The 17,441-nt window shown below is 48.1% G+C and overlaps 2 protein-coding genes and 1 long non-coding RNA gene across 3 annotated transcripts; 1 reads left to right on the forward strand and 2 right to left on the reverse strand.

The window, feature by feature from the left end:
• Positions 1-302: 302 nt before the first annotated feature.
• On the reverse strand, positions 303-12,473 carry LIPH (lipase H). The gene is made up of 10 exons (XM_008923396.3): positions 12,340-12,473; positions 8,172-8,539; positions 7,378-7,486; positions 7,195-7,296; positions 6,248-6,337; positions 4,996-5,163; positions 4,084-4,179; positions 3,056-3,167; positions 1,935-2,108; positions 303-616 (listed from the first exon to the last, which is right to left on the reverse strand). Exons 1-10 carry the CDS (start codon positions 12,389-12,391, stop codon positions 544-546), a joined length of 1,344 nt encoding a protein of 447 aa, XP_008921644.2. The 5' UTR covers positions 12,392-12,473; the 3' UTR covers positions 303-543.
• On the forward strand, positions 12,389-15,353 carry LOC108640957. The gene is made up of 6 exons (XR_001921626.2): positions 12,389-12,593; positions 12,927-13,088; positions 13,806-13,959; positions 14,060-14,138; positions 15,126-15,192; positions 15,337-15,353. It is a non-coding gene; the product is annotated as an uncharacterized LOC108640957 (long non-coding RNA).
• ANAPC13 (anaphase promoting complex subunit 13) lies at positions 14,452-17,441 on the reverse strand. Its single transcript, XM_008923395.3, has 3 exons — positions 17,393-17,441; positions 16,898-17,023; positions 14,452-14,898 (listed from the first exon to the last, which is right to left on the reverse strand). Exons 2-3 carry the CDS (start codon positions 16,994-16,996, stop codon positions 14,773-14,775), a joined length of 225 nt encoding a protein of 74 aa, XP_008921643.1. The 5' UTR covers positions 16,997-17,023; positions 17,393-17,441; the 3' UTR covers positions 14,452-14,772.

Here is a 17,441-nt window from a genome sequence, read left to right on the forward strand (position 1 = left end):
GCGCGTCTGCCGCGCTCAGCCGCCGACGCAGCCACAGCGCGCCCGGGCGGCGAAGAGACGAAGGGCCCGGCCGGGCGCCGCAATCCCGGGTCGGAGCGCCGCTGCCGCCGCTCTGGCCCGGCCCTGCCGGCCCTCAGAGCCCCGAGACGGGCGCGCAGGCGCGGGGCGGGGCCGCCCTGAGGGCGGGATGGCGGGCGGGGCTGCCCCTGAGGGGACGCGCGAGGGCTCGGAGGGACCCTGCGCCCCTCAGGGTTCAAAAGCGGTTCAGCGCGGATACGCTCCTTAAACACACGCTTTAAACCTGCGTTTTAAGCACGCGCTTTAAACCCACGCGCTGCCGTTGTTTTATTGTCGCTCCCACAGCCCCTTTGTACGCCCTGCGTGGAGAGCGGGCCCCGCTGCCCGGTCCGCACGGGAGGCGCCCCGGGAGCGCCAGGTGAGTCCCCACACGGCTGTGAAATGTCCCGGGAGCGCCAGGTGAGTCCCCACACGGCTGTGAAATGTCCCTGCCCTGCCCAGACACGGCGTCCTCGGGTCTCGGCTTCAGCACGGGATGGGCTTGAAGGTTCTCTGAGTGTTCTCCGTCAGCACTAGGTCGTATCGGCACAGCTGGGGTCTGTGTGAAAACACGGGCCAAAAGTGAAAAAAGGGGTTTTTTTCTCTGTCATCCTCCAGTTGAGTCTCGCCATGTGCTGGGGGCATATGTAAAATAACTCGTGTTCTCAGGAGAGTTAGCTCCGAGTCCACCTAAAATGAGTGAGGTGGTCTTTAAGCCTTACCAAGGCCAGGGATACCTTGAGCGTTTTTCTCTTCTGTTCTACTTGATCTTTTGCTTGTGAGAAAAACAGAATGCAAAAAGCCCCAGCAAACAGGCATTGCCTGCAGATCCATGGTTCCCATTAAACCAGTCCACACCTCTGTGTCCACTGAAAAAGGTGGTCCTTCCAGCTCACCTGCCTGGTCCTGCTGCTTTGCTGCTCCCAGCATGAGGAATTCTGCTGCTGCTCTGAGCTGGGACCAGGCATTGATCTGGCCTGGAGCTAGTCCAGCCAAAAACTGGAGGAAATACTTAAGCTTTCACTGGGAAAACATGAGCATTAGCCCTGGAAGAGGGGAGGAGGGAGGGAAGGGCATCCCTCCCCTGGCAGTGACTGATTACTTAATGTGTTTAAAAGTCCTGAATATTTTTGCTTCACCCTCCTCGCTCTGTGATATGCAGCCCTTGTTTTAACCCAAACTTAAAGCATGGCCTGGCTCGATGTCCACGTGGTGTTTCTGCACACAAAGTCAGCCTAAGAGATTCTGTGCCTGCTGAGCTCAGGCAGAGATTCCATCCTCCAAAGGTGCCCTAGGAATCAGGGAAGCTTAGGGGTAGGACTGCAGAGCAGACAGAGGCTAAAGAGGTGACTGAAGCAGCTGGAGAAATATCACCAGCAGTGCTCTGGGAGGTACCTCATGGTGTTGTGGGCAGCAGTCAGGGCTTTGGGCAGAGTGGCCAGCAGCTCCCAGTCGCTGGAATTCCAGGAGTAAAATAATCTCCCTGCTTGACTGCCCATAGAAATTGACTGGGATATAAAATGTGCATTTGGGGCTGGGCATCTCTGCTTCCCTGAGAGCTGCATTTCCCTTCAGCCTGGAGTTCAGGCCTGGGCAGCTTCTCAAAGGTCATTTTCCTGACCAAAGGTCAGGATGTCAGACCACATCAGAGTCACGTCACCAGTGGCATGTTTTCAGTATGATAAGACAGCCTCTGTATTCAAGCAGGTATTCAGCTGTGGGATTCTATTCCCATGATATGTGCATGAGAATTATTAAATGTGAAATCAAATCTAATTCTTTTGCACAAACTCAGCCAGGCCAGCAGTCTGGGAGATTCATTTGCTTCTGTCCAGTCTACAACAATAGAAATGGTTTGTTTGTAGAGCTCTGCTCACCTTTCTGGGTTTGTGAGTGACTGGAACCTCATTTGGAGAATCCTGAGTTTGAATTTTGGGCCAATGACAGATCCTGTGGAAAATGTCAAGGAAATTTTCTCTACGTTTTCAAGATCCTGGTCGAATCCCGGGAGCAAAGTAATTTGGTTGTACTGCTGGAAGGTGGCAGCTTCTCTGAAGGTAAAGCAGACAGAGTGTCAATCCCCAAGGGAATAGCAGCAAGTTTAATGTATTCAGTGTAACATTAGCAGCAGAGCTGGGGGAGGAGGGCACAATTAGTGATTGGTTTCTGATTTACAGAAGGTGGGTGTGGATTCAGGCCCCCAGGTGTGAACCTGCTCAGCCACTTTGGCACTCAGCTCTTTGGGGTGGGAGTGGGGACGCAGAGGTCTGATATTGTTTGTCCCAAACCAGAATCCTCTCCGTGATTCTGCTTTGATCCCCAGTGGACTGGATCCAAGTGATGTTTGTACCTGGCTGGCTGTGCAGACCTGAACACTGAGTCACTTCGAGACAGGCATGAAATCTGCACTGCTCTTGGTGCAAGAGCAATGCAGATTGCTCCACTGCAAGCAGATCCCAGATATGGCTGAGGGAATATGCAGTCAGAGATACTTGGGAAAACTAGTTGAGCAGGATTGTTTGGCTGAAGTGTGTTTAGATCAATCAAGAATTTGCATGTTCTATAAACACCAGTCATTAATTTGCCTCTCTGAACAGAACGAGTTGATTTGGATGTGAGATATTCAGGCCCAGGTTCATCCCAGCTCTCTTGGGCACTGGGAGCTGGAGCAGAACACTCCTGGGAGGGGATTGAAAGAGGGGGAGATGATGCTTTTCCTTCTGCCTTAGTGGAAACCTAGGGGCAGCTGTGCCTCTGGCTGGGATTGTCCACTTCAGTCCTTAAAAGGAATGAGAAGGGCCCAAATCACAGCGCTGGGCTGTCAGGTGGTGTGTGCTGGGGGAGGCTGTGGAAATTCCATCGGGCTGGGAAATCCCATAGGCATGTGCACTGGCAGGTATCAGCAGGGATATGGAGGAGGATGTCTTGCCTCCTCCCAGCTGCAGTTGTGCCAAGTGATTCTTTGGCATTGACACATTATCAGATCAGTAAGACTTACGGATTAACATTGGATTCTGCCTTCTTCCCAGTCTCATCAGCCAGTACGATGCTGAACGTACCTCTCCTGGTGTCTTTGTTCCACGTGATAATATCCACAAAGTAGTGATAAACTGAGGGGAGGGAGAGAACAAGTGTGGTTAGATCTGGCAGGCTCACTCTGCTGTTGAGCCACTGTGTACCTGTCTGGGAGTGGAGCTGCAGGTGAAGGATGGACATAACCCCTTCAAATTTCTCTCCAAAATCCCTTTCTCCTCCCTGCTCTCCATCCCTCCTAGCAGAGATTTTTTTAACAGAAACACGAAGAGGTGTCAGGAAAGCACTACAGAAAGGGTTATCCATGCAAGATGGCCTCTCTGTATGACTCTAAGCACACCCCCTTTAACACCCTGCCTTCCCCCTTCACTTCCAGATTGCCTTTCCTTTTCTTTTCTTTCTCCTGTCCCATTTGGAACCCCTCCATTTTTGTTCTCAGCATCTGTCATTTGTAATCCCTATCATGGAGCACAATTCTTTGATCTGTAAGTCTGAATTCACTTGCTGACCAGCTCTGGAGCTCAGGCCATAATCCCTGCCCATGCCTTGCTATTTTGGTGATCACAGGGAGGAGGAGAAACCTCGGTGACACCCTTTTTTCCATTAATTCTCCCCCTTTCCCTCTACCTCTTGCTTTTCTCCAGGGGTAGCTTTTTCACCTGCACAGCCTCTCTTTGTCTCCCACCATTCCCACACACCTCTTCCTTTCACAAAAGAATGGTGTGTTGCTTTGAAACTCGGTTTGGGAACTTTTATATTTAATTTGCAAGTTCTCAACCAGTTTCCTAACACTGTAAGCAAGTTGGCTTTCACAGCACCGGGCAGGATTGCAGATAAGGAATGTCATGGCAAACTGCAGCTGGACACAGTTCTGACCAGCAGCCACTGGCATTGTTTCTAAAATGCTGGCTATGACCAAACCATCTCTGCTCAGCTGCTGCTGAAGGAGGCAATGCAAAAAGACAAATCGTCTCGGAAATCTCAGTCACTTACTGCAAAATGGCTCTTTGTCCCCTGTATCGAAAAACATCCTTGTCACTGGATGGCTCTGTTGTGTTAAATAGCTTTTCCACTCATGGGCATAATAACCTGCAGGTGACAGTTTGAAAATGAAACACAGCTACTGCACAGGTAGATGAGCAACTAAATGGCTGAAAATAAGCAAGTGTTTAAGAAATAGTGTATTGTTTGCCGGCTGCCAGGTCTCAGTGTGACACAAGCTCCTGTACTCTGCAGATTTAGGACTAAATATGCCTGGCCACTGTTCAGCACGTACTTCAAGGCTGATCTTCTTCCACACCTGCTATCCATGGTCAAGGAGGATTTCATTCAGTGCAGAATGCAAATCATCCCCTTGGCTTTGCCACTTCCTTTCTGGAAGTGTCAGGTGTTTTAGCATCAACCTTCCAGAGCTGGCAGCCTGATGCTGGGCTGTCACACCCAGGCTGGGATGCCTCTGTGGGTCCAGAATCCCCTTTGTTCACCCCTCTGCCATTGCTTTTAGAGAACAGAGAGGTTTGTGGTGCTGGGAATTTACTAGAAAATACTGTTTTAGCAAGAACATGCCCCCCTCTCTCTAACCCTACAACTATAGGACTTTAATTCATTGTTTCCGTGACTGTAGTGTAAAGATCCCAAGTCTTGTTTTGGCTTTCCTAGTTCTGGATCCTTTACCTGTGAATTTTGTTCTAGATCACAATGTGATGTGATGGTACAAAGAACAGGGAGGTTTCTCAGACCTCTTTGAAGCCGAGGGGAGGCCTCAAAAACCTCAGTGGAAATAACTTCGATGATTTTGCAAAGCACTGTGCTGTGTTGGTCCTTTAGCGAAACATCACACAACAAGCTACAGCGATGACAGGAAGCTCTGTGTTCAGGATGGTCTGACATTCCCTGGATCCTTACCTAGGATGGGGCATGGCATAGGCCAGAAGGTTTCACAGCTGGTACATTTGCCGTTCCTGTAATTCCTGTACGAGTCGCAGGGATACGCTGTGATGTTGCAGCTCCGTGTCAGGGAGGACAGGAACAGGAAAACAGACCTCTGGTGGTCACATTTAAAATACTGCAATCCTTAATCATACACAGGGAAGAAATATTTTGTTAGGAACCCTCACTCATCAGGGAAACAGGATTAATGCCCACAGGACACAGCTGTGGACAGTCCCTGACCAGTCTGGACCCAGGGGATTGCACTGGGGAGCACTGGGCTGTGGCAAAACAGTAAGTGGGCACCAGCCTTCCCCTTTGACTGCACTCAGCTCTGCCTGTGTCTGGCTTGCTTTTCTTCTTGTCTTTTTGGTTTTAAAAACATATTTGTTTGTATGGCTACTGCAGTTCCAGAGGATCCAAATATGAATCCAGTTCCATGTCAGGTGTTTTCCTCTCTGAGCTCAGGCCTGACAGCTGGATATTGCTTTTAGTTTTGCACATGACCTTCCATTTTGGTGTAAAAAAACTCTTTAGAAAGCCCAAACTAATAAAATGCCTTGTTGCATGAGGAGCAAAGTGAGTGAAGCCTCATATCCTAGGGATTTTTGGTTCAGGCTGTTTTCCTGTGTAGATTCTCTCAGGTATGATAAGGGTTGAGTTCACAAAGCTGCCTTTTCTTCTGTGAGGTATCTTTTTCACCCAGCTTTCATCAAACCAGTTCAGATGCCAGGCTGAAAGGAAAAAAAGCTTTCTTTGATTCAAGACTAGGCCTTTACCCTCCAGACTGCACTGTTAGTCACTGCCAAGGAAGGTGCAAGATTTGGTCTAACTGCCTGCTCCACATTCATCTTGAACCCATTTTCTGGACAGGTTCTTGCCACTGCTTTTGTGTGTTCATAGTAACTGAAAACAAAAAATCCCACGGGTTTTCTGAATGCAGTCACAAAACAAAGGCACAAATCTACCTGATGGCTTTTTGCACAGAGAATTAATCCCACTTGCACTGTGACAGGGGCACAGAAAGGTCACCCCGACTCTCACGCACATGAGCTAAACCTCTGTCACATCAGTGCTGGGAAGAGGTTGCTGCTGTGGCTTTCCCAGAATATGGGTTTCATGTCTTTTCTAAGCAGTGATGATGTTTCTCTGGCTTCCTCCTCCTTTTCTGAGGAGAAAATGGAAACATTTTGTCAGGATTTGTGCAGCTCAAGGCAAGATTAATTACCAGAAAATATTGTCAGTGGACAGCCCGGCTGGTCGGTCCCGCCGTTGGGGTAGAAGTCGATGTGGCCTAGTGCTTCTCTGTAACCTAGTCCTGATAAAAGGGAATAAATATTAGGGCAGGAATATTAATGCCATCCATCTGTTTAGGGAGCAGGCCAGGCAGTTGTGACCCAGCTGGGTCATTTTAGTGATGGTATCAAATACCTGTGTGTGCAACAGTGCAAAATTTAGGTTTTTGTGTCACTGTGTGCAGGAGAGGAAAAGGGATGTGAAACCTGGGTGTTGCTGTGGTGCTGAGTTTGACTTCTTGGAAGGGTGGGAGAAGCAATGAGGTGGGAAAGCCAGGTGCAAGGGGTAGGCTGCCCATGGGAGCAGAGCGGAGGGCTGGCATCACATGGCTGGCCTGGCTGGTGGATCTGGGAAAGGATAGGGCTGAGGGAGAGTCCAGATTCACCCTAGAGGAAGGTTTAGCTCAGAGGAGGTGGGATGGAGACTGGAAACATCATGCAGGGAGCCATGGGTTGGGGATAACTGATCTGCTGTGCAAGGCACTGAGCTGTGGGACCAGCTTTAGAGATGCCGTGTGCTGGGATGCAGCCTGAGCCTGGGGTGGGACGTTAGTGTGGAACTGCTCTGGCAGGACTGTGTGCTGCAGGAGCTCCCACACGGGGCCCAGGTCCTTGCAATTCATGGGCCACCAGGCTGTAACTGCTGTAATCCAGCAGCAAGTTTTGAAGTGTAAAGAAACCAGCAGCTCCCGAGGGAGTGCTGAGGACAGTGTGGGCAACAGAGCACCCCAGAGTCCTTCCCAGCACCAGTGAAGGAGTCTGCTGTCCTGGGCCAAAGGAGCAAAGGTCCTGGCACTGCTGCCCACCACACCACTGCTTTCCCATGCTCCATCAGTCCCTGGGTTTCCTCGTGGAGCTGCAGAGCTGGAATGTCACGTACCGTCGGTGTCGGAATGAATGACGTCGACAAACTGTGCGTCGGTGGGGTCCAGCCTCTCACTGGGGGGGGTTCCCCGGTACAAGGGCCCCGCTGGGTCCAGGCCTGCAATACAAAGCCCTGTGGGTGGCACTGCCTCGTGCTGTGCTGGCCTTGAGGCCAAAGGACTGACGGGGGAAGGCTCACCCGTGATTCTTCCAAGTGCGCCGCCAAACATCTGTCCCACAAAGCCGGAGATGTGTGCTCCCAGGCTCACTCCTATCATGTGCATGGAGTCAAGGGATGCTCCCTCAATCTGAGATTTAAAAGTACTCATGGTCACAGATTTGAGGCACAGGAAAGGCATAAAAAATATCAGGAGGAGGAATGTAAAGGCATCTCGCTGTTTTCCCCACATTTTCTCTTGGTGTGTTCCACTCTGTGTAAATATTCCCCCTTTGATAGTCCTACAGTGCAGCCAGCATCCCTCTTTGAGGCCCATACCTGATGAACACAATCCAGGCAGTGGCTGTATTTTCCTGGGGCACTGGAGACAGAAACTATTCATGGGCCCCAGGAGTAAAATTCCAGTTGGCCCACATGTGGTTCCTACAGGGAATTAGCAGACACCGTGATCCTAATGATCCAGTGTCTTCATTGCTTGTGCAACAGCTTAGGGGAACTGTGAACTGTAGCTGATCCCCCTAAATTGATTTTTGGACGTACAGAAAGTAGAAGTAAAGTTTCTGTGTGTAGGAAAACATGTCTGTAGAGTTTTGTACCCAGAAAGGGAGAGACAGAGTGTAAACTGAATATTGCAACAAAATACCATTGTACCAAGTCCAAGGGTACAACTTGGCACTGCAGGATAGCTGCAAAAATTAATGTATTCCTTTTAGGAGTTTCTATTCCCAGACATCCTGCTGGTTTTAAACACTTCCTTTGTGCCCTTTACATACTGTGCCTTAATGACTATATCATAGTGTGAACGTCCAACTTACCAGCATTTCATCAATAAGTTTCTTCAGAATCTCGGCAACTCTTTTGCACTTTCTGGAAGCATTATTGTAGATGAGGGTTGTTGCCCCCTGATTCCAGTCCACGAGGATGATGTTCATGTCCTCTGCAGAAAGCAGGAGATGCACCAGGTCGGGGATCCAGATGGGGGCAGAGCCTGTGAACCGGTACCCGTGGACGATGAAGGTGGTTTTCTTGGTCACATTGAGGTACTTGGAGGTTGCTGAGTGGAGCTCCTTGGCACAGGTTGGGTTCTGCCTGGTGTAGAGCAGCAGCTTCACTTTCAGCTCTGTCCCTATCAAAGCACTCCAGAAGCCGAGGGCTGTGAATGCAGGACATGTCTCCCCAGGATCTGAAAAGAGCACAGGGTGGCAAATGGAGTGTAGCCCCGGTGCATTTGCTTCCACCTGGCAGCCCTGCACAGGGGCAGGGACGTGTGTTGTGACGTGTCTGAGCCAGGGCTGCTTCTCTCCTGTCTCCTCTCCTCATGTTCATGACTGCAGTTACCTTGGAACATAGGTTTTCTTGCCATGTTGGAACAACGACAGCAAGTGCACCTTCTTGGAGCAGCATTCCCTGAAACAAGACAGTCCTGCTTCCACAGGCAGCTGGGAGATGGCATGGCCTCTCTCCAAAAATCCCAGTAGTGTGAGGAAGTGACTGACAAGCGGGATGGTTGCTGTGCTGGTTTGGGAGCACACCCAGGTGCTCTGACAGGCCCGAGGGTAAATGGGTGTCCTCGGGGCTGGTTTGTACCTCCAGCCTGGAGCTGCCCAGCCACAGAGGATTTCCCGTGTGAGGGGCAGCTCAGTGCTTCATTTGTGTGTGCAGATGCACCCTGCTATTCCTGACTGCAAAATGGGCACCCTTGGGCTGCGTGGGATGTCACGGATGGTGCTGTGTACACAGCTGAGGAGTAACTAAATTGGGTGTAAGTGCTGCTCCATGGGATGGTCTGTGCCTTTGGAAAGCCTGTCTTTGTGCCCTGCTTTTCCAGCAGAGCACCAACTGAGCCTTTATTTCCCAGTACAACCTCCAACAGGGCACTGACAGGGAATGGAACAACTGTCTCCAGACAGATGCTGCTTACGAAGGCCCTCCCAGGTTTAGTAGCCTCTTCCTGGCTCACAGTCCTTTCCCCCAAATCCTTTTAATCTTATTGAAGAACATTGTGGGGGAGAGTGTCTCTCACACATATACCCTGGGCTGCAGCAATTTTTCAGGCTGCAATTCCTAGAGGAATCTTCCTGATCTTTGTTGCTTAAAAGGCTGTGCAGTGGGTAGAAGAGTTTAGAAGACCTGCAGCTGTAACCTAATTGTGCTCTAATAAATCTCCAATGCTCTGTGCATTTTAACTTCTATATGATGAAACTCTTACAGTTTCTATGAGCCACTTTCCCTTCTCTCCTCCTTTGGAAAGCAGGAGCATGAGAGTGATATAAATACTATGTGCCCAGCACATAAAACAATCTGCTCAGTTGCCATAGTTCTGCTAATTACTCTGTAGAAGCCCCAGGAGCTCCAGAAATAAAAGTTAATAGGCTAAAAGGATGTTGCAGTTAAATCCAACTGAATATTTTAAATTGCTACCATAAATTTTAACATCTGAAATCCATGGAGTCCTTACTGTATAAAGCCTGTGGTACCATATGAACAGTGGGACAGGAGTGGTGGGAAATGAGCCCTCAGCCAGGCCCACTGAACGTGGGTTGAAACCAGGAGCCTTTGAATGGGGGGTGTTCTGGCTCCTTAATGCTTCCCCCAGGGCTCCCAGGGGCAGGGTGGCTCTGGGCCCTGCTCCCAAGAGGAAGGATCACCTGGTGGCTGTCTCCTGGCCAGCCAGTGCCAAGAAGCTCCAGTGAAAGAGCAGCAGGAGCTCTCCTGTGGCACTGCTGCTGTGGAGATCTCAGAGGAATGGCAGAGGAAAGCTCACATTTCTGCTGATCTATGCCAGCTCACACAGTGAGACTCAGCAACTGTCCTCTAGGTGCTACTGCAGCATAAAAAAATACAACTATCTTGGTTTTACTAATAACTAGGCATTGTTTTAGTTATTGTATAGCAGTATTATATGGTGTTGTTAATCATCTTTACCGCCACTGAAGCTGTAGTAATAGAGGCAGAAATGCCAGGCAAGAATTACTTCTATATGGTGCAAGATTGCACTGATTGCTTAATTTGTGTCTGTATCTCCTGCCCTGTGCTGAGACTTGCCCAGAGGAGCAGTGTGTTTGTCATCAGAATAGCCTAAACCTCCTGGTACGGAGGAGCTTTCAAAGAGCTGGTCAGCATTTGCTGATACCTGACACGAATTGATTCTGGTTTGATTATTAAAAGCAGATCAGGATTATAATATATAATATTATTACAGGGGGGAGAAAACCTGCTGGCTTCTCTTCTGGCAGGATGGTGCCCATCTCAGCCTCATCCTGACACATCAGGATGGCCAGTTATCCTGGCTTTGCTCTTCCTTCCGATGAGCACAGTGACTCCTACCCAAATGGCTGGAAGTGTCTTTGAAACTCCCAGATGATTGGGGTAAGTGGCTTATTGAGATTAAGTCTGCAAACAAATAAGTGAGGTGGAAAGTTACACTCTGGCACTGTACTTAACTTTCCCTCCAGGAAAGGTGAGTGAATGTGGCAATTAACCCAGCATGCCATTAGCTCACCCCCAGCCCTGCCTTGGCCATTAGCTTGCTAGGCAGACTCTGGCAATTCAAATTCTCCTGCTCAGTTTTCTGATATGTAAAATAGGGGCAAAACACTTGTGTGCTGGGCAAGGTGCTCTGAGGTTCCAGCACCTGTAGCAGGGGGCATAAAAACGTGTGAAATCCATGTCCCTGCCTGGGAGCTGGACATCTTTGGTCTTGAGCTTGAGATCAGCCTCCAAGGTGCTATTGCAGCAGGAGAGGCACCTTCAAAATAACCTGGTTCTGAACTTACATGTATAAGTATATATCATGATAGAATCATAGAATGGTTTGAGTTGGAAGGGACCTCAAAGCTCATCCAGTGCCACCCCCTGCCATGGGCAGGGACACCTTCCACCAGACCAGGTTGCTCCAAGCCCTGTCCAACCTGGCCTTGGACAGGCAGGGTTTGCCACTGTGGTGTTGGGGCTGTGGTCCTGAGCTGGCTGCATGAATAGAAGAGCAGCCAAGTTTTTTTTGCCTCCACCAGTCTGTCCTCTTGCAAAGGGAAGTTCCAACAGTTTTTTCACATCAGTGGGTCAGTGGTCACTTGTCTCAGCTGTGGCCCTTGGGTCACAGAGGTGCTTCTCTGTCTGTCTGCAGGCTCTCTGGCCACTGTGCCACCTTGCCTGGGCTCTGTACAGTGTGTTTCACCAGACTGCTCTTAACCATCGACAATAACTCCCCCCTTTCAGCAGACTTCACAACCATGACGTGAATCTCAGGAGTGTTGGTGAAGATTTCCATCGCTTCCCCACAGAGAGTGTGCCCTCCACCTCTTAAACTGGTCCTCAATAGCTCCCTGGTTTCCTCCTGCCTTTTCACATAACTCTTTTTCCCCACTTCTTGCGAGTACATTTCCTACAGCGCATTAAACAAACTAAGCAAAACGTGACCCCGAGATTACTCCAGAGGACCCGATGAAATACAAGTTAGTATTATAAGAATACTGTTTTTTTTAACCCTGTTTGTTTTCCCTACAAAGCAGAGAGCTGTAACTTGACTTGCTCCCATGTGTATGCTAACACAAGGCAGTACGTTTGTTTATTGTTACACAGGTTGATTCTTGGAGGGCTGTGAGGATATCAAATGGAGCTTACTGTTCATAAATGGTAATTCATCCTTCGCCCCTGTCGTACACGACACCCCTGAAAAGAAATCATTATTCTCTGAAGATTTCCAATGACATTTTCAGTGCAGATGGATAGTACTTATATAAGAGAAATGTTTGCAAAGGGAGGAAAAGATAATATAAAAAATACTTCTGGTTTTACATTTGAAACTCTTAGAACTGACTCCATCCATGTAACCAGTATAATTTGCTTTGCTGAAATAAATAATGTTAGTGAGAAACCCTACACAGTAACTGTAATGCATAGGGCAGACACAGTCATGTTTCTGTAAAGCACAGTGTGTTATATTTGACAAAAAACATTCAAAACAAATGGTTGATTTCTTACCTGCTTTCACCCCGTGCAAAAGGTAGATGAACACAACACACAGCCTCAGCATATGGACTTCCACATGGAGCTTCTATGGGTAAGAGACTTTAAGGATCCCACAATTTCTTTGGCATGTGTCTGCTGGTTCTGACAGCAACTTGCTCCCTTTTTTTTTTCTGCCTATCCCAGTAGGTGTGGTGAAAGCAGGAAGTTACCAGCCAAGAAATGAAGACCAGTCTTTAGTTATACAACTGAAGCTTCTTCTTAAAAAGGTGGGGCACTTTCTATTCTAACAGGTTTCCTTAATTTAGACATAGTTTGTCCTGGGAGATGACTAATCAAAGACACAAATGGGTTTGTATCACTGCTGTAAGCAGCAATTTGACTACACTGTGTTGGAACTAAGGAAATTATTGCCTGGTTGTCTTTTGCAAAGAATGTCAAGAGGATCGTAGGTGTCACTGCAAGTCTGATAAGCATCTGGGCAGGGCCAGTGCTTGGTTTCCCAGGGCCCTGCCTTTGGAAAGTTCACGATGATCCCTAATCTCCCATGTTCCTCCTGCTCTCTAGAGTCCCTTCTAACCCACAAAGCCCTGTCCCCTCAGGCAGGAGGCAGGTGCACGGCACTATGTGGGACAAAGGGAAGGTACTTGGGGCAGTCTGGCTCTCCATTGGGCTCCCAAGCTTCTGCTGCCTTGGATGACACTCATACAACTGGCATTCCCACCACATTTTCTCGAAGACCTGCTGGAACATCACAAATTCAAGTAAGAAAGGCTTTTTCTTTCCTTGATGGATGGGAGGAAGAAGATAGCTAAGCAAAGACAACTGCCAGGGGCAGGAAAGGAAGTCTGACATTGAAGCTGGAAGATATAGTGGCAAAATTGGGAAGAAAAGGGTGGTTGGGAGCTTGAAAAGGGGTGAGAGAGGAGGGGAAGAGAGAGCAGGGATGGCTGCTGGATAGAAACTGGGTGGTAGCTTTGCCTGAGGTTTTCTTAGCAAATTCTTCTAACTGTAGGCGAGGGAAAGGGAACCTGGGGAGGATCAGAACTCCCTCATTAAGCACAGGCTCTGCTTTTTCCTCCTGGTGATGATCCAACGAGGAGCTGAGCTATTACAGCTCCCAGCTGCATAGCTGGTTCTTTGGTCCATGCTGTGCAAACTAAGCTTTTTGACTTTGCTAATTCTTGGGTTAATCCCTAACTCTTCCTGCTGCCTGTCTGCAGCTCCTTCCTGTTCAGACAAGTGTGTGCTGCTTGTCTGGTGCAGGCACGGATCACCCAGGCAAAAGCTGGGGTTTGTTATTTTGGAGAGGATAAACATTGAGAAAAGACACTCAAAAACTTCTGTGGAGTCTGGAAGTCCAGGACAGTGCTTTTTCTGCTGCACTGGCAAAAGAATATAATTTAAACATTGTTTTCCTTCCAGTTCCTTTCTCACCCCCACCAGTAATCCTAAACTCTGTCAAAATATTTTCTCCTTAGCAAGAAGTTCTGCCAATGGTGAGACAGAATCAGTCCAACAGTGAAGCACGAAGATGAACAGAAGGCTTTTACCTGTTGCAAAGGACATCTGTGAATCAGAGATAAAATGGGATAAATCAAGAGGGCCTTGCCTTTCTTCTCAGCACAAAAAGAGGTAACAACTTATTGCCTGAAGCTAAGCTCTACTTGTTTCTTTCCTTGGATTTCCATTTCCCTTCTGAGGTAGCTCATCCAAGTGCCTCTCATTTCAATAGGTTGGGACTGGCAATACCCTGGGACTGGCAGGTTCTTCCTTGGAACTCTCAATCATCCCTCTAAAGACCATGATTTTGAGTAAGCACCATTTTAGCATAAATTAGACTGTCTGTTCATGGTGTGTGTGTTGGCAAACATTCCCAGGAGGTCAGCACAGGACATGCTCTCCATCTCCACCATCAGATCCTGAGGTGAGGAGTTCAAGTAACCACCTGTGTTTACAGGTCACTTCCAGCTCTTGGATCTGTTGACCAACCTTTCACACCTGCCCCACACAACTTCCTCAGCCACACACTAGTGGAAGATGGTAACAACTCACAGCTCTTTGGGTTTCTGCACTGAACTCTAGACAATGATCTCATTGCGAGCTTTGAAATCACTAACAACTCGAGACAGTAAAAACTACTTTTTAATCATGTGTAGAAAACACTGAAGATCAGAATTGGCACCAACTTCAGAAAAATTTAACAGAAAAAATGAAATAAATAAGTGAAACATTCTGCTCTTAGCTCTGGGTGTCAGAGAGCCTCTGCTATTTCACACTCATTAGAGAAGCATTTTAAACTGGTCGCTGTGAGCAGAACCACTGCTGGAATCCAAATGTTTCAGGAATGCTGTTTCTTCCTTAGAGCAGCTTCTGACAACAGCGGTCAGCTGAAAAATATTTTCATGTGGCATTCATGCATCTGCTGCATGAAATCTCACTGACTCACTAGTTTCCCGTGGGTGGAACGTTTTCATGCAGATAGTGGAGAGCCAAATCTGTCCACTTCATTTCTTGCTCTTTCACAGACTCGGTGGTGCCACCGTTGTCTTGCTCTGGTTCAGGGAGCTCATTCTGAGAACAAAATAGAGGTACAATGCATTCCACACAAAATATACTTCCTGAAAGCAGCAGGTTGTTAAGGCTTTGTATGGATAAATAGAAACGAGACCAGAGGGTGCATCTGAACAATAAATATCATACATACTGATCCACTTAAAAATATTACTGGGCCCCGTTATGAACAATATTCTTTTCACATGAATATGGTGCTTAATCTGAAAGGTAAATTGGTTTTCCAGGACCCTGGGGCCTTGCTATACACTCAGACTGCACACACAGCGAAGGAGAATATATAGCAAATGCAAAGTAAGTAAATAACAGTGCAATGCAATTATTCCACTGCTTGTTTGCAATGTGCTGCTTCTGCTGTTGGCAAGAATACAGATACTGCAGTTATTATAGCTGTTATTAAGACAACTGGTTCTGTAACGTGTTTCATTCCCATGGCAGGTGAGAAATCCTTCCTCTCTGTGTGCTGGACTCAGGTGTGGCTGTGCTGGAGCAACACCAGAAGTCAGAACTCCCTTCTATTATTTGTTCTCTGTGTTGCTGTACTGCTGCAGTCACACTGAGTGAGTGCTATTCTGCCAGATACCATTTGGGCAGGAATTCTGAGTTCTAGATCTCTGGAAATCCCAGCATGAGCTAACTAAAACGTTTCAGTTTTGAAAACAGTGTATGATTCGAGCCCATTTGAGTTCCCAGGAATCTCTCAAGTGGGCACTGGAGCAAATGCTCAGGACAGGCTCAAAGAGCACTTCACAGCCATTCTGTTTGCTCCTTTACAGTGCTCCTGAGCAAGTCTCCTGTGAATTCGTGCTACTTTTCCCATGTGATCAGAGGCAATCTCATCTCTGGGAATCTTTATATCCACAGCCAGGCCTTTCTTTCTATTGTTAGTTGGTGAGGCTTCCTGCTCTGGGGCTGCCATCTGTATGTGACTGTAAGTAGGCCAAGAGGTGGCTGTAAGGGAAGAAACAGTAATGTTTGGACTCAAGGTAAAGGCAAATGTCAGTAAGGAACCAGTTTATAATACTCAGCCTGCCTTATAAATGTTATCCCAAGCAATAGGGGGTTTGGGCTCTTTTATCTGACAATTACAGTTCTGCAAGATCCCTCCCTCAAACCCAGCTCTTGGCAGAAAAACGTGTGTGCTGTATATATGGATTTTAGGGTTGTGCAGCTGCTCCTTGTCCTCTCTGAAAAGCCAGTGGTGGAAAGGCTAAAGCTTGAGCCACGTCACAATTTGGAAATGTGTCTATGCTGAAGGAGACCAACACCCCATGATCCCCACAACTGCCTTGTCAGTGCTAGCCAGGGTAAAGCTTGTGCACCGGAGAGAACAAGGAAAGGGAAAATCCTCAGCTACCTCCTGCTTCCCTGGAAGTTTCAAAGTAGCTAAGGAAAGGTTTCAGAGTGGGAGATCTGAAGCTTCAGCTCTGGGCTTTGTGGGATCAGCAGTAGCTTTTCCCCCGCTGCCCCTCTCCCACCCTGCAGCTGTGCCCTGGATGAAAGGACAGCTGCCATGCCTTGGACATGGCACTGCAGGTGCCAGTGCATTCACTGCTGTCCTTGAACTGCCAACAGCAATGCTGGATCTGGAAAAGACTGACTGGAAACAGGTACGAAAATTTTTCAGCTTCTTTTAATGGAGTTTCAGGAGGTTGTTAATAAAGTGTAACCAAGACTGCAGCTGTCAGCGTGAGACTGATCATCTCTGTTCTCCAAACCAGAACTTCTCCCTGATGCCAAACCCAAAACGGTGTGAAGGGGAGGGCACTCCAGTTCTGAGAAGATTCAATAACTGGTCAGGGGAAGGGGGACAGAAACATCCAAGTCCTCATGCACACAGGAGTGACTGGCATATATGGCAAGGAAAGAGTCAGATCCATCCCAGGAGCCCTTTGTACAAATCAGCTGCACCACAAGCAATACCCTGTGCTGTTTCTTGGAAGGGGCTGAGATAAACACAGCAGCCTTAACTCAGATTGATAAGCAGCAATTCACCTACCAGAGGGATAGCCACGTCCTCGTAGGGCAATTTATCTTCCCTCCACGCGTCATCGATCAAATCCAGGATCCTGCCATCCCTCTGCACCTCGCTGTCCATCCTCACAGCAGGTGAGTGCAGCTAAACCTGTGACACAAAGCAGATGCTGTTCCCAACAACATCCCCAGCCAAGGAGCTGCAGTTTGGACTCTGAGCTTGCTCTAGTTTGGATCTAATTCCTGTTAAGATTAAATTGTTAAGATTAAACTTGATTTTCCTAATCCACTCAAAAAGGGGCTATAACCACAGAAGAACTACTTCACCTGAAAAGAACACTATTAAAGTGATTTGCAGATTGATATGCATCAGAGATGAATATATAAAACCAGCAGGTTTTTATTAATGATATTTACACGTGTTTATATCTACTGACTAGAAGCCTACTTTGAGTGAGTTTGAGCACCCCTGTAACTCTGCCAAGAGCCCTTTGCTGCCCTGAGCAGTGCTGTGCCTCACCCAGGGCTTCACGAGAGTCACAACAAAGGATTTCACGGCACCCAGAATC

The sequence above is a fragment of the Manacus vitellinus genome, unplaced genomic scaffold, assembly GCF_001715985.3.
Source record: "Manacus vitellinus isolate BGI_N305 unplaced genomic scaffold, ASM171598v3 scaffold_49_pilon, whole genome shotgun sequence".
NCBI lineage: Eukaryota > Metazoa > Chordata > Aves > Passeriformes > Pipridae > Manacus > Manacus vitellinus.